Below are 19834 nucleotides of genomic sequence, written 5' to 3'. Positions count from 1 at the left end.
AAAGTGGGCGGATCAAGAGGTCAGGAGATCAAGACCATCCTGGCTAACATGATGAAACCCCATCTCTACTAAAAATACAAAAAATTAGCTGGGTGTGGTGGCATGTGCCTGTATTCCCAGCTACTTAGGAGGCTGAGGCAGGAGAATGGCATGAACCTGGGAGGTGGAGCTTGCAGTGAGCCGAGCCCAGCTACTTGGGAGGCTGAGACAGGAGAATAACATGAACTCGGGAGGCGGAGCTTGCAGTGAGCTGAGATTGCGCCACTGCACTCCAGCCTGGGAGACAGAGCAAGACTCCGACTCAAAAAAAAAAAAAAAAAAATCTTTAAGAATGTGAGGACTTGTGCCTTCTGGCTCCTCCCCACATGCCTGGGAAGGCATGGTCACCCTAACTTGGGGTGGGGAAACTGAAGCTCAGAGTGGGGGAAGCAGCTGACTCAGGCTGTGCTAGGCCAGGTGCCAGGACTCTGGCTCCCCATGCCCTCTCTGGAGGCTGCCACTGCCTCAGCTCTTGGAGCTTGCTCAAGTGCAGGGAAACCAAACTGGGCTTTGAGAGCTAGGAGAGCTGGGCTCCAGGCTGTGTAGGGGAGCTCCTATGGCTTCTGTGGCTTCTTTCATGGCTCCTGGGCTGGTGGCTGTGACCCTTAGAGGACCCCAGGCACCATGTTCTTGTACCCCCTGCATGGAGCTTTTCTGTGTGCCCCATTGGGAAGTGAAGCTATCAGAGCCCCCTCCAAACATGCTTTCTGTGGTTTTCTTCAAGAACACAGCCAGACTACTGGGACCCGGCTTTTGTCTCTCTCTGACTTTCTCCTCTCCTTCCTCTCCCCCAGTGCCTGCCACGAAAGAGCACCCGGAAGTGCAGGTGGAAGATACGGATGCTGATAGCTGCCCCCTCTTGGTAGAAAAGAATCCACCCTCACCCGTGTTGCCGCCACCGTCTCCTGCCAAATCCGACACCCTCGCAGTCCCAAGCTCAGCCTTGGGGACACACAGGTTACCTTTTATGCTTCTCTTGGGCTTTTCTCGGCACTATGCCACCTGTTTATCTGGCAGATGAAGAGACTGAGGCCAGAGGGAGAAGCAGCTGGACTAAAATCACATACAGCAAGTTGGTGTCAGAAGTGGGACTATGATGCCCCTTCCTGGTTTTCCTTACTCCTGGCTTAGGGCTCTTATAAAAGCTCTCATGGGAGGCCCTGTCCCAAATGCCCTCAGCTATAAGTTAGAAGGAATAATATAATAAATAATATAGTAATAGTAGGACATGGTGGCTCCTGCCTGTAGTGCCAGCACTTTGCGAGACTGAGGTAGGATTGTTTGAGGCCAGGAGTTTAAGACCAGCCTGGCCAACATAGCAAAACCCTGTCTTTCCTAAAAATGCAAAAAAAGTAGCTAGGCATAGTGGCACACTCTTGTAATCCCAGCTACTCGGGAGGCTGAGGCATGAGAATTGCTTGAGCCTGGGATGCAGAGGTTGCAGTGAACTGGGATGGTGCCATTGCACTGCAGCCTGGGCAACACAGCAAGAATCTGTCTCAAAAAATAATTTAAAAAAATTTTTTAAATAAATAAATAACATAGTAATATATAATAAATGTTACAGAATTGATTTCTACCTCCTCATTTTATTTTATTTCATCTTTGACAGGATGCTATTAAAACTTGCATATGATTATAACTCACCAAGTCTTTTTAAAAAAAAAAACTCTTAAATTTTAAGTGTACAGTACAGTATTGTTACCTATATGCACATTATTTTACAGCAGATCTCTAGAATTTTTCATCTTGCATGACTGAAACTCTATACCCATTGAACAGCAACTCCCCATTCTTCCCTTCACCCCTGCCCCAGCCCCTGGCAGCCACCATTCTACTTTTTCATTTTACTTTCTGTTTTTATGAGCTTGACTACTTTAGATATCTCATATATGTGGAATCATGCAGTATTTATCTTTTTGGGACTAGCTTATTTCTCTTGGCACAATGTCCTTAAGATTCATCCACATTGTAGCATGTGACAGGATTTTCTTCCTTTTTAAGGCTGAGTAATATCCCATTGTATGGATATACCACATTTTCTTTTCTTTCTTCTTTTCTTTTCTCCTTCCTTCCCCCTCCCCCTCCCCCTCCTCCTCCCCGTCTCTCTCCCCTCCCCTCCCTTCCTCTCCCTTCCCTCCTGTCCCCTGCTTTCTTCCTTTCAGACAAGATCTCCCTCTGTCACCCAGGTTGGAGTGCAGTGGTATGATATTGGCCCACTGCAGCCTCAACCTCCTAGGCTCAAGCATTTCCCCCTTCTCAGCCTCTCAAGTAGCTGGGACTACAGGCACGTGCCACCACCCAGCTAATTTTTATTTTTTATAGAGATGGGGGGTTGACAAAGGCTGGTCTCAAACTCCTGAGCTCAAGCAATCCACCTGCCTTAGCCTCCCAAAGTGCTGGAATTACAACCCAGCCCACATTTTCTTTCTTTATCTGTTGATGGACATTTATATTGTTTCCATCTCTTGGCCATTGTGAATAGTGTTACAATGAACATGGGAGTGCAAATATCTCTTTGAGATCCTGATTTTGATTATTTTGGATAAACACCCAGAAGAGGGATTGCTGGATCATATGGCAGTCCTATTTATGATATTTTGAGGAACCACCATGCTGTTTTCCACAGTGACTATACTATTTTTCCTATTTCTCTACATACTCGCCAATGCTTGTTATTTTCTGGTTTCTTTTTTTTTTTGGATCACGGATATCTTAACAGATGTGAGATGGTATCTCATTATGGTTTTAATTTGTATTTCCCTGATTATATGGTTTGGCTCTGTGTCCCCACCCAAATCTCCTCTCGAAATGTAATCCCCATGTGTCGAGGGAGGGACCTGGTGGGAGGTGAATGGATCATGAACAGCATGGTTTTCCCCATGCTGTTCTCATGATAGTGAGTTCTCACGAGATCCAATGGTTTAAAACTGTGGCACTTCTGGCATTTAAAAATGTGTGGCTCCTCCCTATTTGCTCTCTCTCTCCTGCTCTGTCATGGGAAGATGTACCTGTTTCCCCTCTGCCTTCTGCCATGATTGTTTGTTTCCTGAGGCCTCCCAGTTATATTTCCTGTTAAGCCTACAGTACTGTGAGTCAATTAAACCTCTTTTCTTTATAAATTTAAAAGAAAAAGTCTCTCTCTCTCTCTCTCCCTCTCTCTCTCTCTCTCTCTCTCTCTCTCTCTCTCTCTCACTGCTGTGTAAGATGTGCCTTGCTTCCCCTTTGCCTTCCTCCATGATTGTAAGTTTCCTGAGGCCTCCCCAGCCACGTGGAACTATAAGTCACTTAAACTTCTTTCCTTTGTAAATTATCCAGGCTCAGGTAGTCCTTTGTAGCAGTGTAAAAATGGACTAATACACCCAACGATTAGTGATGTTGAGTAGCTTTTCATATTCCTGCTGGCCATTTGTATGTCTTCTTTGGAGAAATGTCTATTCGAGTTCTTTGCCTATTTTTTAGTTAGGTAATGTGTGTGTTTGTTTTCATATTAAGGTGTAGGAGTTTCTTTCATTTATCAAATATATAATTTTCAAAGATTTTCTCCCATTCTGCAGGCTTTCTTTTCACTCTGTTGTTTCCTTCTATGCAGAAGCTTTTTAGATGGAGATAATCCCACTTGTCTATGTTTTGCTTTTGTTACCTGTGCTTTCAGTGTCATCCACCCATTGTATTATTAGATAACATAATGTGGGCCAGGCACAGTGGCTCATGCCTATAATCCCAGCACTTTGGGAGGCGGAGGCAGATGAATCACCTGAGGTCAGGAGTTTGAGACCAGCCTGGTCAACATGGCAAAACCCCATCTCTACTAAAAAATACAAAAATTAACTGGGCATGGTGGCTCATGCCTGTAGTCCCAGCTACTAAGGAGGCTGAGGTAGGATAATTGCTTGAACCTGGGAGGCAGCAGTTGCAGTGAGCCAAGATCATGCCATTGAGACTCTGTCTCAAGAAAAAAAAAAAAAAGATAATAGATAGTATAATGGAAACACCACAGAACACTAGAAAAATAATCATCTAAATCCCACCACCCAAGATGGTGTTTTTACTGCTCTGCATTCTCCTCTATGCCTTGGTTAGGCTCATGGGCTTGAATGGTTTTAATTGGAGGAGGGATCCAGTTTACGGTGCTGTCTCATTCCATGAACCCTTTTCCATATTGCTGGGCTGTCTCCTTAATGCTCAGTTATGATGGCTGCTGGGTATTCCTCCAGCTCCATGGGCTGGAATGAACTTAACAAATCTGCTCTTGTTGGGCCCTATCCATAATGGTACCATGATCACGTGTTTGGTCTTCTGCTCTCTACCCTTGGGTTCCTTTCTCAAGAGTGACACTCCTAGTCAAGGTGGTCCACATTTTGACACCTCTTCAGATAAATTTGTTGCTGAGTGGTTAGAGCTGCTTTCGAACAACTCAAGCCAGGTGCCTGGGAGAAGGCTCTGTGTGCAGCTGGAGGCAAACTGCCAAGGACAGGCCAGTGATTTTTAAGCTAAGGGGAGCTGTCTGTGCCTCTTTTGCACTGGCTGGATGGAGCGATGGTTCTTTCTTCTTAGCTAACTTTTGCTCTCATCCATGAACTCCTGAGTAATTGCTCAGCTGAGGTCAGAAGGCTGTCAGAATGGAGATGGCTAGGTGTAGCAAACTGAGGGCTGTGAGGTCTTAACGTAGAGAAAAGAGACACAGTTTCACTGGGCCTGGGGGTACAGCTCACAACTTCATCAGTTCTTATGTTTAGTTCACTGAATTATGTACAAAGCCCATTAAGGAATCCAGAAATGGCTCCACTTGTAGACGTCTGCTCTATTTACCCCTGTTCCCTTTATATGGGCAGGGAAACGACGCAGGCTGGGTTGGGTAGGGGGTGGCATATTTAGGGGAGAGAAGGGACCAAGATCATGTGGGGCTGAAATCCAAGCCTCTGTACTTCCGCTTGCGAGCTGAGTCTGTGAGGCTCCTCTTGTCCCTGTCATTCGTGCATTCACAAGCATGTACTGAACATCTGTATGTGATGAACTCTGCCGTGGATGCTGGGGATACATGAGGGAGAAGCCTGGCAGGGGCCTGCCCTCATGGGGCTGACATTCTAGAGGGGCCAAGATAGACAATGAACAAGTAACCAAATAAACAAGCAAGTGCCAGGTTGAATGTGACTACGAGAAACAGGGCGGGAAACCTCTGCCTGAGCCCAACCCTGAGAGGTGAGAGTTCTGAGGCCTGCCTCTCTGTGGAGGCCGAGGCCAGTGGGGCTGACTCTGAGCAGGGACAGAATGAACATTGGGAGCAACTGACGAGGGCCAAAAAGCCACAGAGGAGCTTGGGCAAGGCCCTCCTTCCAGCTTCAGGCCATCGCTTGGGATGAATCCCAGAGCACCACTTGTAAGATGTGGGTCTTAAGGCGGGTCATTTAACCTCCCTAGGCCTCCATTTTCCTCATGTAAGACGAGGAAAGAAACACCACCTGGTTACTAGAATTGTGAGAATTTAACAAGCTACTGCACCCTAAGGTACTGAGTACAGGGCCAGACACAGGCAGTGCTGGGGGCCAGGAGCTGCCAGCTTAGGCCCTCATTCTGGCTTCTCTGGGGCAGCTTGCACTTTCGTGGTTTTTTTTGGTGGAGCTTCGCTCTTGTTGCCTGTTGCCCAGGCGGGAATGCAGTGGCGTGTTCTCAGCTCACTACAATCTCTGACTCCCGGATTTAAGAGATTCTCCTACCTCAGCCTCCCAAGTAGCCGGGATTATAGCTGCCCGCCACCATGCCTGGCTAATTTTTGTATTTTTAGTAGAGACGGGGTTTCACCATGTTGGGCAGGCTGGTGTTGAACTCCTGACCTCAAGTGATCAGCCCGCCTCAGCCTCCCAAAGTTGGGATTACGGGCATGAGCCTCAGTGTCCGGTGGCAGTGTGCACTTTCTAGGCTCAGGAGAGTGCTCTGTGCTGGGCACAGGAGGACTGACGTTGGGTCCCAGCAATGGGATTTTTGGCCCCAGTCTTCTTGTGTGGGGTTGTTCTTGTTAATTACAGTGTGAAAAAGTGAATCCATGAGTTTTGCCATCCTAGGTGAGTTGGCAGAAAGCAACAGGATCATTTCAGAGCCTTCTGGAATCAAGGTGGATGCCACACATCCCTCCCTCTGTATCCCCCTAGAAACCCTAGTGGTGGAATCCGGAGTCAAGGTGGTGAGGCTGGGGAAGAGCGCTGGCCTGGAACCCTGGCAGACTCAGGTTTGGGTCCCAGTGGAGTGTTGCGTCTGCACGGTGATGACCCCTGCCCCCAGCGTCCTCCTGCCCAACTCTGTGATTGGCCCTCAGGGGCTGGAGTAGGAACCTCTGCTGACGTGAGCTTCTTGGGAAGATGTGCAGATGTCAGCAGGTTTGGGCAGCTCAGGGCTTGGCCCCAGGCTGTGTTCCCAGAGAAGGAACCCGAGGGAGGCTCCTCCCCTGACTCCAGCTGGGGAAAGGGTGGAATTTGGGGACTGGCTGGAGTTTTCAGCTTCTGCTGGGAATTGCAGATTAATCACTGAAGATCCTTGTCAGGCTTGGTCCCAAGGTGAAGCTCCCTGCCTATGGATTCCATTTCTGATCAAACCTCACGGAAGTGAAGGCCCTGGTCAAGTAATCATGGCCGGGCGCAGTAACTCATGCCTGTAATCCCAGCAGTTTGGGAGGCCAAGGCAGGCGGATCACCTGAGGTCAGGAGTTTGAGACCAGTCTGGCCAACATGGTGAAACCCCGTCTCTACTAAAAATACAAAATTAGCTGGGCATAGTGGTGCGTGCCTGTAATCTCAGCTACTCGAGAGGCTGAGGCAGGAGAATTGCTTGAACCCGGGAGGCAGAGGCAGAGGTTGCAGTGAGCCGAGATCGCACCACTGCACTCCAGCCTGGTTGACAGAGCGAGACTCTGTCTCAAATAAATAAGTAAGTAAGTAAATAAATAAATAAATAAAGAGGTTTAATTGGCTCATTGTTCCGCAGAGCGTACAGGCAGCATGGCAGTATCTACTTCTGGGGAGGCCTCAGGGAGCTTGCACTCATGGTGGAAGGCAAAAGGAACAGGCTCTCACATGGCAGAAGCAGGACTGAGAGAGTGGAGAGGTGCCACACACTTTTTAACAATCAGATCTCATGAGAATTCACTCCCTATACAGTACCAAGAGGGGATGGTGCTAAACCATTCATGAGAACTCCACCCCCATGATCTAATCACCTCCACCAAGCCCCACCTCCAACACTGGGGATTTCAATTCAACATGAGATTTGGTGGGGTCACAAAGCCAGACCATATCAAGTCCTGAACTCTCATCTTCATGCTACTGACTGACTGATGCTCATCCTGATGAGCCAACACATATGCTTTCATGTGTGACATGCATACCCATGTCCCCAGACTCTTGGTTTTGTGTGCTAACACTTAGCCTTCTGTGTTTTAAATGCTAATGGAAGTCATTAAGAATGACCATTCTTCTCCACCAGGACTTCATTCATGGACGTATGAAATGCTCTTCCTATTGGTAGATATTGGCCTGGGCAGCGTCCTCCAGACGCAATCTTTGTGTTTCTACATCAGCTAGTTCTACTCTATCTTAAACAGGATACTTTCTCTAACAGTGGAGCTTGCTTTCTTGGTGGTATTAAGGAATTTGTCTCTCTTGATCTTTTTTCCTCTTTCCCAGGCTTTCGCGTTCCTCAGGAAACCAATTCATTCTCACTGCTGGGGTAGAGGGTGGGAAAATCCAGAGACTTAGCCCCTAAGATGCCAATGTAAAATAGTATCAGAGGCACCTCTTCCACCTAGTCAGACGCCCAGGCTCAAACCTGCTGATGTCAGGCCAGAGGCAGGTTGAGCGAGAACCTTCTTGTCTCTAAAATTCAGGACAGATCTAGACACCATTAACCAAGACACTAATGGTTCCAGAATGCAGCACTCCATGGCAGACTTGGACTTCCTGACTGATGGAGGACCCTGGGATCGTTTAGTCCTCATTCTTCAGATAGGGAGCCTGGGGCTCAGGAGGGGATGGGACTTACCCAAGGTCACACCGTAAGCTGGAGACTGGATTCCACGGCTTCTCTGATAGCTGAAAAGGTGGTGTGATAGAGAGTAGAGGGAAATGAGGTGGGTGACTTTAGACTGGGAGCAGGATGGGGGAAGGAAGTTTAAGCTGAGAACTAAGTGATAAGAATCTCATTTACTTAGGTAGATTTAATCCCATTTTACAGAGGAGGAAACTGAGGTAACTCAGAGTATTTTAGTAATTTGCTGAGGCCACACACTGGTAAGAGGCAGGACTGGGGTGCAATACGAAGTCAATGCTATTACCTTTAGGCCAAGTCATTTAACAGATGGGAAGACTGAGGTCTAGAGAGTGGCTCTGCCCCTCTCTTCTGCCTTTTTCCCTCCCTCCAGGGAAATAAGGACTCAGAAGTTCATGCTCCGCCCCGTCCTCTATCTGGGAATTGGCTCTAGGTGATCTTTAGGGATCAAAGTCATGACACTTCTCCCTGGGGCCTCTGCCCTTGCTGAAGGCCCCTTCCACATCTGTGTCTTTGCAGAAAGAAGCTGCCCTCTGAGGATGATGAGGCTGAAGAACTCAAGGCGTTGTCACCAGCTGAGTCCCCAGTGGTTGCCTGGTCGGACCCCACCACCCCGAAGGACACTGAGTGAGACCCCTCTGGGGTCTCAGAAAGTTGAAAGACTTGGGGGAGGGGGAGGGATGTGGGGGGGCTAGTGTGGATGCTTTTAGAACCTTCCACTATAAGGCAGACTTTGCCAGTGGCTTCCCGGCAGTAAGTCAGGATCGATCTCCTGCCCAGGCTGCTTCTGGCTGACCCAGGAGTCTTGTAAAATCCAGTGGGCTCAACCTCTGGGCCCAGGTGTGTCCATGGCCAGCAGCGCTCAGAGAGGGAGGGATCTCTAGGCAGAGGTCCCCTTGTGAATGAGAGGCTGAGGGGAGCTGCCAGCAGGGCTCCTGCTGCTGAACTTCTGAAAGGTCAGTGGGGACAGGGAGGACCACCAGGATCTCCAGTGGGTTCTGCCCTGGGGAGTTTGTGAAAAATGAAAAAAAAAAAAAAAAAAAAGATTCCCTGGCCCTATCTGGCTGCACTGGATCAGAGCTGCAGACAGTGGGCCTGGGGAGTCCACATTTGCCGAACTCCCCAGGGGATGTGGTGCAGCTGGCCTGCAGAACAATGTTTAGAAACCACTATGATGACGGCTGGGCACAGTGGCTCACGCCTGTAATCCCAGCAGTTTGGGAGGCTGAGGTGGGCAGATCACCTGATGTCAGGAGTTCGAGACCAGCCTGACCAATATGGTGAAACCCTGTCTCTACTAAAAATGCAAAAATTAGCCGAGTGTGGTGGCGTGTGCCTGTAATCCCAGCTACTTGGGAGGCTGAGACAGGAGAATTGCTTGAACCCAGGAGGTAGAGGTTGCAGTGAGTTGAGATCTCACTTCTGCACTCCAGCCTGGGTGACAAGAGCGAGACTCCATAAAAAAAAAAAAAAAGAAAAAAGAAAAATAAAGAAAGACAGAAACCACTGCGATGGCACTGGGACCTGGGTCTCAGAGATTGAACTGTCCCCAGGGCTGGGCCAGTGGGAGGTATCTTCCTGAAGGATCTGAGAAGCTCTGGTGGATGGCGAATGCCCCAGCCCTGGGCTCTGCCTGGAATCCCGATCACAGTCCTTGGCCATGACTCCTGGATGAGCCACAGGAGACAGCAGGCATTCCTTCCTCCTTCCAGTCTTTTTTCCTATCCACAATTTTATGCAGTTTGTGCTTAGCAGAGCTGTGGAAAGTTAGAAAAGATAAGCAAGAAGAAGTCCCAACCCCAACCTCAGTCCAGTTGGCCACTGTAGCATGCAGTGGACTCACATTTTATGAGGTAGGGTAGGGGTAGAGGTAGGGTTTAATATCAGAAACGAAGGCAGAAATGAGGTATAATGAGAAAACCTATTCTTGAAAAGTCTTAAGGAGGTCAACTTGGAGACCCATGTATTAGCTAGGCAGGCTAGGCTGCTGTAACAAATGGACCTCAAAGGCTCAGTGGCTTAAGGAACACGATGTATCATATATGCCATCGTCATCTCACTAGTTGCATGCATCAGGTCAGCAGAAGGTTCTGCTCCATGCAATCATTTAGGGACCCAGATGACAGTGCTCTGCCACTTTCTCCATGTACCTTCCCATATCCCACTGGTCACCACTAGAAAGGGAGAACTCCAGGCCTGTCTTCAGCAAGGAGGCCCCTAGTTGCATGTATTGTGCCTCAGAGCTGACATTCCAATAGCGAGAGCCTGGCACGTGGTCCCTGGCTGGGTGGCTGTATCCCAGTGAGTGTGCACCACAGGAGAGAATGAGTGTAGGGGAGCAGCTCATGTCCCCACCACACCTGTATGCCAGCTCTCATTAGGAGCCTCACACTTGGCCGGGTACAGTGGCTCACGCCTGTAATCCCAGCACTTTGGGAGGCCGAGGCAGGTGGATCACCTGAGGTCAGGAGTTCGAGACCAGCCTGGCCAACATGGTGAAACCCCGTCTCCACTAAAACTACAAAAATTAGCCAGGGGTGGTGCCTTGTGCCTGTAATTCCAGCTACTCGGGAGGTTGAGGAAAGAGAATTGCTTGAACCCAGGAGGTGAATGTTGAATGAGCCGAGATCGTACCATTGCACGCCAGCTGGGCGACAAGAGTGAAACTTCATCTCAAAAAAAAAAAGAGCCATACACTTGTTTTCTGCAGCCCTGCTTCCTCAGTTGAGCTCAAAAAGAGTAGTCAACTGCAGTTTCTGTGTCTTAATGTATGAAAAAAAAAAGATAAAAAAGATATTCAGCTCAGCAAGATGATCTCAGTGAGGCCACTCAGAGGAAAGAAAGCACATTCACAGGCCTGCTTCCAATGCACCCAGGGCACACACCCCACACTGAGTTGAACGCTAGGCAGACTCATTCATTCTCTGTCTCTCTCTGTTTCTCGCTCTCTCTCTTGCTGACAGTGCAGAAACTTTAATTCCTGTAAGTTAAAGGGATATAGAATGTATCTGCACTGCTTTTTCCAGCAGTTATATCCTAAGCCTAAAAAAGTAGGCCTGCTCTCTCTCTGTTCTGCCCCTGGACACGTATCTCATGTGAATCCTGCACTGGGATGAACAGCCCAATTTTGCTGAACTCTAAACTGAGTTCCAAGAGTTTCCTCCTAAATTACAAGTGGAGTCACGCGTTTTCCAGAACTGCCCATCTGAATCAGAGCCTACGTGGTACATTTTCCAAAAGCTGGGCCAGAACACCTGGGCATTATTCCCGGACTGAATTTCCTCCTAGGAGATTACAGTGGGTCTGTGGTTTCTGATGTCAGAAGCAGACGGGGGCAGGACTTACCTCCTTCAGGCTCTGCCAGAAGGTGGGACACAGACGCTGCACAGCTCTGGCCTGGGGGCGCAGGGGTCCCTCCTGGCTCAGCCTGCTCAGCTTTGGGTGATGTTCCCACAGCGGCCAGGACCGTGCGGCCTCCGCGGCCAGCACAAATAGCGCCATCATCAACGACCGGCTCCAGGAGCTGGTGAAGCTCTTCAAGGAGCGGACAGAGAAAGTGAAGGAGAAACTCATCGACCCTGACGTCACCTCTGATGAGGAGAGCCCCAAGCCCTGTGAGTCTGGAGCTGGAGGGGTCTTACTTGGCCGGGGATGGGGTGTGGCCTCCAAAATCCCCTGTCAACTCATGGCGAGGGTGGCCCCAAGAAAATGGTTGAGGTCCATGAGAGAAGCCCAGATCCCCACTCTCTGGATTTGGGGTCCGTAGGTTGAGATAGGTACCCAAGAGTGGGAAGATCAAAGTTCTGGCCAACAATCCACTTGCACTCGGCCCTCTCTCCCACGGGGAAGTGCCTTCCTTGACCCTTCCATCCCTTTCCTACTGATAGGTGGGTGGTGCCGCCCAAACTGTATCTTATGGTCTTACACTCAGATTGTGTGCACAGCCTGCTCTGGAACTAGGCAGTCTTATTTTTCAGAGATGTCAGTGCCTTGAAAGTTCTTATTGACGCTATCCGAATGTTTCTTTTCTTTCAAGGTATTGGGAGGAAGTAAGACACATGATCTCTTGTCAGGGAGATTTTTTAGATCTTTCCAGAGGAAGGCTGTATCTTGGAAATCATGGTGCCCACAACAGGCCATGCAGAGCCTGATGTCACAGTCTTGAAGCTAGAAAACATAGCCGTATTGAACCTATAAGAGCCAATCCCTGGGTCACCAAAAGTATCATCATAGATACACAGGGAGGCTGTTGTGATCCCATCTGGTCTCTGTTTTTAGAGATGAAGGAGCTGAGATTCCATCTCAGAAACCTGGAGCAACACTTCCCTGATTTTGTTAGGCCCTTCAGCATTCCAACCATGGGTACTGGAAACACTGGGTACAAAATGCCTCCATCTCATCAGAGGGAACTAAGGGGGTCTATGCATAGACACACAAGCAGACACTGAAACATCCAACTGGCCCAGAAACAACTCGTTTGGGTCAGCTTCTGAGAAGCAGTTCCAGCTTGGTAGTTGGTAAGGGTTTCTGGGTGGGCACCTGGGTTGCTGTTACTGTTGAGGAGGGAGTTGTGGAGTTCACTCCAGGAGAGCGACTTGGATTCTGTACACAGAGCTTGCAGCAGCTTGCATAATGGTGCCAGGGTCCTCTCAGCTCTGGATCCAGGATCTGCAGTTGGGATCCTTCTCTCTGCATCCTCTATGTGGGCCTCAGGGTTGGTTCAGATAGTCACCAATGTCATCCCACAGCCCCAGCCAAGAAAGCCCCAGAGCCAGCTCCAGCCACGAAGCCCGCAGAAGCCGAGCCAGTGGAAGAGGAGCACTATTGCGACATGCTCTGCTGCAAGTTCAAACGCCGCCCCTGGAAGAAGTACCAGTTTCCCCAGAGCATTGACCCACTGACCAGTGAGTCCTGGGGAATGGGTGTTCCCACTGTGTAACATGAGAGGGCAGGAGAGTGGGAGCGGGATAGGAAGAGGGTCAGGGGATTCAAGAGGTGGGATGGGAAGTCACAGATGACCTGGGTTCATGACCTTTTATACTTTTCAAAACCATTCCACAGTTTCTTGCCTGATTCTCAAAATAAACCCAGCCTGGCCAACATGATGAAACCCTGCCTCTATTAAAGACACAAAAATTAGCTGGGTGTGGTGGTGCACACCTGTAATCCCAGCTACTCAGGAGGCTGAAACAGGAGAATCATTTGAACCGAGGAGGTGGAGATTGCACTGAGCCAAGATCACACCATTGCACTCCAACCTAGGTGAAAGAGTGAGACTCTGTCTTAAAAACAACAACAACAACAAAAGTCCCTGGAATAGGAACATAAGATCACACCTGTCTTACAGATGAGGAAACTAAGGCACAGAGAAGTCAGCAAGGGTAAAGATGCAACTACTTAGTGCAGACCCAGGACTCCTGACTCTTGGCCAAGTCCTTTTTTCACTCTGGTCGTGCTGGCCTTTTCCTGCTCTGAACAGAAAAAGGGCAGGAGTGTGAATTCCTATTGCTTCCCTTTAAGCCCACTTCATATTCCTCAGAAATAACACCACTTCATACGTGCGTAGCACTTTAGAGTTCACAGCGGACTCCCTGCCTTTCTTATCTGACCTTTTCCTGTGATTTCTCAGAAGAGGGCAGGTGCCAGAGAGGGACTTTCTCAAGGTCACACATTTGGGGGACAGGACTTCAACCCTGGTGTCCACTGGATTTCTCAAATGACCTGGTGGGCTGCGTGCAGTGGCTCAAACCTGTAATCTTGGCACTGTGAGAGGCTGTAGTGAAAGAATTGCTTGAGCCCAGGAGTTCAAGATCAGCCTGGGCAACATAGTGAGACCTCATCTCTACAAAAATAATAAACAAATAAACAAATAGCCAACCAGATGATCTGGAATACCCATCCATCCATGCATGCATTCACCTGTCTGTCCATCTATCTGTCCATCCTTCATGCATTATTTATTATTCTGTATTTACTAAGGCAGAAAATACATTTTGGGAAAAAAATTAAAGGAGAATGAAAACAATTAAAGAAGAATGAAAGTTTTCTAGTTGGCTGCCTATTATCTTATAATACCAGCATATTCCCTCCTGAGAGTATTTGATTTATTAGGGCTTATCAGTGATTTATTTTTAAAGCAGATAGTTGTTTTCTTTTTTTAAAGTAGACATAGGGTCTTGCTATGTTGTCCAGGCTGGTCTTAAACTCCTGGGCTCAAGCAATCCTCCCACCTGGGCCTCCCAAAGTGCTGGGATTACAGGCATGAGCCACTGTGCCTGGCTCCTAAAGCAGAGAGTTATATATACATATATATACGCACATATATATACACACACATATATATATACACCCATATATATACCCACATATATACATATATTCATATATACACACATATATACACACACACTCTTACAAAAGTGCCACATGTAGTAGTTGACGGAAAGTGTGGAAATGTAGAAAGAACAAAGCCCCACCTGATTCAACTGGTGAAGAGCCTTGCCTGGCTGATACTCCAGCGGCCCCGTCCATCTTCCCCACAGACCTGATGTATATCCTGTGGCTGTTCTTCGTGGTGATGGCCTGGAATTGGAACTGTTGGCTGATTCCCGTGCGCTGGGCCTTCCCCTACCAGACCCCGGACAACATCCACCTCTGGCTGCTGATAGATTACCTGTGTGACCTCATCTACTTCCTGGACATCACCGTGTTCCAGATACGCCTGCAGTTTGTCAGAGGCGGGGACATCATTGTGAGTCACAGGCAGGTGGTGTTGGGATGACCGCGGGCAGACCGCTCAGCCAGAGCCTTCAGGGCACTGACCCCTGATGCTGTCGTAGATGACAAAATAAGTGAGTAAGGAAATCTCAAAAATGGCTGCAGTGCTTGTTCAACAGCATGGTTGTTTATTTTGCATGCCTTTGATATGTTCAAATTACACACATCACATATTGCTCATAGGTGAAATAGTTCCTGGACCACTTGACGGAATCAAAGATAGAGAAGTGGTCCAGAGAATGGTCTTTAGTGATGATGTACCTGGTTTGAATCCTACCTCCACCACAGCTAGCTGAATCGCCTCTGTTTCCTCATCTGTAGAATGGGGATAGTAATAGCTTCCACCTCCCAGTGTTGCCATGAGGATTGGTTGAAACGATGCATGCAGGGCGCTCAGCCCAGGTAACCGCTGGCAATTGACTTCTCCCAAGGGTCCTGCAAAGAACACACTGATGCTGTCCTACTTGGGCCAGTTTGAGACCCTGGCCTCTGGTCCAGCCCCGCGTACCACCCCCGCCTTACCAGGGAGGAAACTGAGGCCCTGACTGTGACTTCTCAGGAACAGGAGACACAGTCCCTGTCTCCCAGTGTGGGTCACTTTCCAAAATTCCACCCCGGCAATGCCTGTTTTGCTGTGTGCAGACGAGCTGAGGTTTTGCCTCTCAACAATTTTCCTTGGAGAGATTTAAAGGGAGTAAAGTAAAAAGTAAAGAGATTTCCTTGGAGAACCTCTTTTCTGGCCTGATCAGAGTGGTTACCAATTCCTCAGAAAACAGATGTGCAAATGGCCCAGGTAAGACCAGTCGGCAGAGAGAATAAGCTTAATGTCCTCGATTTCCACCCAAGAAATCAGGATCTAGCTAGGTGACTAGAACAAATCTCTCCTCCCTGAGGGCCGGGCCTCTCCACCTATAAAACTCAAGGCTTTCACCAAGGCTCAGATGGTCCTCGAGCTGTTATGCTCATTTGAGGGTGGGGTTCTTCGGGAAATTTCACAATTGCTCCCCACAGGGTGAGGGATTAAGCTCTAAGGCCATTTCACCATCATTATTCCCTTTCTTTCAGACGGACAAAAAGGACATGCGAAATAACTACCTGAAGTCTCGCCGCTTCAAGGTGAGTGCCGGGAATGCAAGTTTCAGAAGGGGGAGCCTCAGAGGGCCCTGGGGGGCTCATGAGATGTGGTTTCTGCCACACGAAGGGATGCTGGTCCCTGTGGGAGTGTCCTCCAAGCCACAAGCCCCAGGAGACCAGCACGGGCTGGGTGGCCCCCAGAAGCTACCTTTCTTTTTTCTTTTTCTTTTTTTTTTTTTTTTGAGACAGAGTCTAACTCTGTCTCCCAGGCTAGAGTTCAGTGGTGTGATCTCAGCTCACTGCAACCTCTGCCTCCTGGTTCAAGCGCTCCTCCTGCCTCAGCCTCCCTAGTTTCTGGGATTACAGGTGTGCACCACCGCACCCAGCTAATTTTTGTATTTTTAGAAGAGACAGAGTTTCACTGTGTTGGGCAGTCTGGTCTCAAACTCCTGATGTCAAGTGATCTGCCCGCCTTGGCCTCCCAAAGTGCTGGGATTACAGGCATGAGCCATCGCACCTGGCCAGAAGCCACCTTTCATTGTGTCTGTGCCACTCCCGCTCCTACTGTATGGCACAGCAGCCACTATCGGGGATAACGAAACTGCCCTTGGGGCTGGCAACATGGGCTTTGAAGCAAACAAAGGCTTGTTGGTGGGACACCTTCTGCCCTCTAGTTTGAAGCTCTCCTGGGGCATTCTAACCTCACCTTTCCATGGAAGGGAAAGACTCCGCCTCTCCCCTCACCCTCAACCCTGGGGTCACCCGTTTTTACCCCCGTGGTGTCCCATGGGGATTTCAGATGGACCTGCTCAGCCTCCTGCCCTTGGATTTTCTCTATTTGAAAGTCGGCGTGAACCCCCTCCTCCGCCTGCCCCGCTGTTTAAAGGTAGGACTGCTGGGCCCCCCACCCCAGGCCTTCAGCTCATCCCTGCTCTGCACCGGCACTGGCATCTTCCTGTCTGCCCCCAGCAGCACTGGGGAGGGAGCATCCTTGAGGGATGGCCTGAGGGGAGATGTGTTTATTCCATGTGTGTCTCAGTGGAAAGTTCATTACAATTGCTAGTGCTTGGTGGTGCTGCATGTTAGGTAGTGTTATTGCCAGCGTTTTGCAAATGAAGGGACTGGGGCCCAGAGAGATTAAGTAATTGGCCCAAAGTCACAGAGCCAGGAGGGAGTGGAGCCCGAATTCGAATGCAGGTCATCCGACTCCACTGTTTATGCTCTCGGTGATTATAGACACTCTCAAGAGGGGGTTTCTGCTTTATGATGGTCTCTGTCTAAAAAATGGGGGCATTGGTGCTTGGAGAGGTGGGGGCACTTGCCCTAGGTCGCAGGAGCAAGGAACTGCCAGGGATGGATTTGAATGCACAGCCAGACACCCGTTTCATCATTGGCCAGGCCTCAGTGTCATTCCAGCCATTCCTTCTGCCACTCACTGGACAGAGCCAAAGTCTCCAGGATGGTCTGGCTGCCACAGCTGGCCATGGTCCTGTCATATGACCAGGGTGGATAGCCACTCAGAACATTCAGGATCCCCCAAATGGATTTTGGTAGCCAACCAATCACATTCATCTCTCTCCTGAAATGATGCTTGGTGCCTTTTTCTGAAAACAGTACTGAAGGAATTTACAAAAAAGGCAAATGCAATACCATGAACAACCCAGAGAAACAGGGCTGAGAAAACTAGCGGGCATGCAAGTGCCCTGATCAAAAGAAAGCACACCTATGTGGAATCGAGCATGGAAGCTGCCTCTGAGCTTCCTGGCTGCCAAGAGGAAGAGGGAAAGTGGAAGTGGCACCATTCTTATTTGACACATACCAGCCTCCGAGGGACTGCAGAGGTTGCTTTAGAGTCAAACATCAGAGTCAGGAACGTTGGGTCCACAGGCCAAGTTTCACCCCAGATGTAGAGGTGAGATCCATATCTTGGTTCACATGGTGGCCCCAGTGAGGGGGCATAACTCACAGGCCTAACATTGAACACCCCTCAGTGGACAAAACTCTTTGAGTGAGCCATCCAAGCCCCTGTTCTTTCTGCCTCCAGTTTAAACTGTGGCTGGAATTAGAATGAACACATGGATGATAACTGGAAAATCCCTTAGGGAATCTTCATAAATACTGTTTTCAAATATCAAAAAATAAATGCAAAGATCTAGAGGTGGTATAACATAAGGAGAGAGCTTGCAGCTTTGAGTCTGGCCTGGGTTTGAATGCTGACTCTCTCACATACCAGCTGTGTGCTTTGGACAAGTTATTGGACTTCCCTGAGCACCAACTTCTGTCAAAGGAGAATGATAATACATCCTTCATATGTAAATAAGGAATAAGGTAATGTATATAAATGTATATGCTGGCTGGGTGCGGTGGCTCATGCTCATAATATCAGCACTTTAGGAGGCTGAGGCAGGAGGATCACTTGAGCCTAGAAATTTGAGACCAACCTGGGTAACACAGTGAGACCCTGTCTCTACAAAAAATTTAAAAATTACCCAAAAGTGGTGATGTGTGCCCTGTAGTCCCAGCTACTTAGGAGGCTGAGGCCGAAAAATCGCTTGAGCCCAGAAGTTCGAGGCTGCAGTTATCTATGATCGCACCACTGCACTCCAGCCTGAGTGACAGAGTAAGACTCTGTCTCTAAAAATAAAAAAATAAAAAAAGGCATATGCCAGTCATATAGTAGGTGCTCAATAAAGAAAAGTAGTTATTAATATACTTCTATTATTATAAATAAACCTTTGAAGGATATAAGAGTGGGGTGTTAGGGATGCTGTCTCTTTATTAAATTGTTTTCTTTATAAGAAACATTAAAAACAGCATCTTTAACCTGGATGCATGTACCCCTAAAAGTCTCATGATAGGGCTCAGAGTGTCCGGGAGTCCCCTGAAATTATATGCAAATTGTGAGAACAAGATTACATGTCATTTCCAAGGGAAGATGGGCTATGACTTTCTTCAGATTCCTAATGGAGTTTCTGGCCCCTACCCGTCAAGGGGCGGAGGATTTCTGATTTTGAATGCTCACCGTCCTGTTCCCTCCTCCCGGGGGCTGCAGGAAGAGCCCTGAGTCCCGGCGCCCGTGGGCGTGGGAGCAGCATGCTACCCGCAGGCGGTGGGCTGCTCTCATGCCCTGCTCTCCCTCCAGTACATGGCCTTCTTCGAGTTTAACAACCGCCTGGAATCCATCCTCAGCAAAGCCTACGTGTACAGGTGAGACTCCCCCTGCGTGTGCGTGCATGCACACACACACAACACTCACAAACACACAACACAATACACACACAACACACATGACATACACACACCACACACGACAGCACACACGACACACACAACACACACAACACAACACACATGACACACATAAACAACACACACAACACACACAGGCACACAACACACAAACACACAACACACAATGCACACACACAATACACATAACACACAACACATACACGCACAACACACACAACACACACACAACAGATATATGACACACACAACACAAACAACATACATGACAACACATACAGTGCACATACACACAACACACACAATGCACACACACGACACAGATGACACACACAATGCACACACACACACACAACAGAGGAAGTTTGTACCTAGAGAACAGGCAGCAAGGCATTGTCTACCCCCACTGACCTCCAGGCCCCATCTCCACTGGAAGCCAGGCATCTTTCTGGTCCCGCCTCCTCTTTCCCAGAGAAATGTTTGTTATTTAGAGAACCAGGCATATCCCATACCCTTCATTGTGATGAGGGCACACATCGGCTGGCACGAGGGGCTTACCAGCGCTGCAGTGAGCTAGGCCTCATTTTGGCCTCAGCTCAGGGAACTGGAGCCCGCAGCCAGCTCTAACAGAACGGGAACAGCTGTAAGGCGGCGGTGG

At 48.8% G+C, this 19834-nt stretch overlaps 1 protein-coding gene across 4 annotated transcripts in view; it reads left to right on the top strand.

The window, feature by feature from the left end:
- CNGB1 (cyclic nucleotide gated channel subunit beta 1) overlaps positions 1 to 19834 on the top strand; it is a 104033-nt gene that overhangs the window by 53247 nt on the left and 30952 nt on the right. For all 4 annotated transcript variants that reach the window (XM_045383055.3, XM_045383057.3, XM_045383054.3 and 1 more), the window contains 8 exons: positions 834 to 996; positions 8596 to 8703; positions 11533 to 11690; positions 12825 to 12980; positions 14619 to 14827; positions 15919 to 15969; positions 16727 to 16813; positions 19070 to 19134. In XM_045383055.3, the coding sequence (XP_045238990.2) occupies positions 834 to 996; positions 8596 to 8703; positions 11533 to 11690; positions 12825 to 12980; positions 14619 to 14827; positions 15919 to 15969; positions 16727 to 16813; positions 19070 to 19134 (997 nt within the window). The remainder of the gene's footprint in view (positions 1 to 833; positions 997 to 8595; positions 8704 to 11532; positions 11691 to 12824; positions 12981 to 14618; positions 14828 to 15918; positions 15970 to 16726; positions 16814 to 19069; positions 19135 to 19834) is intronic.

Source organism: Macaca fascicularis, chromosome 20, assembly GCF_037993035.2.
Source record: "Macaca fascicularis isolate 582-1 chromosome 20, T2T-MFA8v1.1".
NCBI lineage: Eukaryota > Metazoa > Chordata > Mammalia > Primates > Cercopithecidae > Macaca > Macaca fascicularis.
The sequence above is the reverse complement of the archived record's forward strand: the minus strand, read 5'-3'. Positions and strand labels throughout refer to the sequence as shown.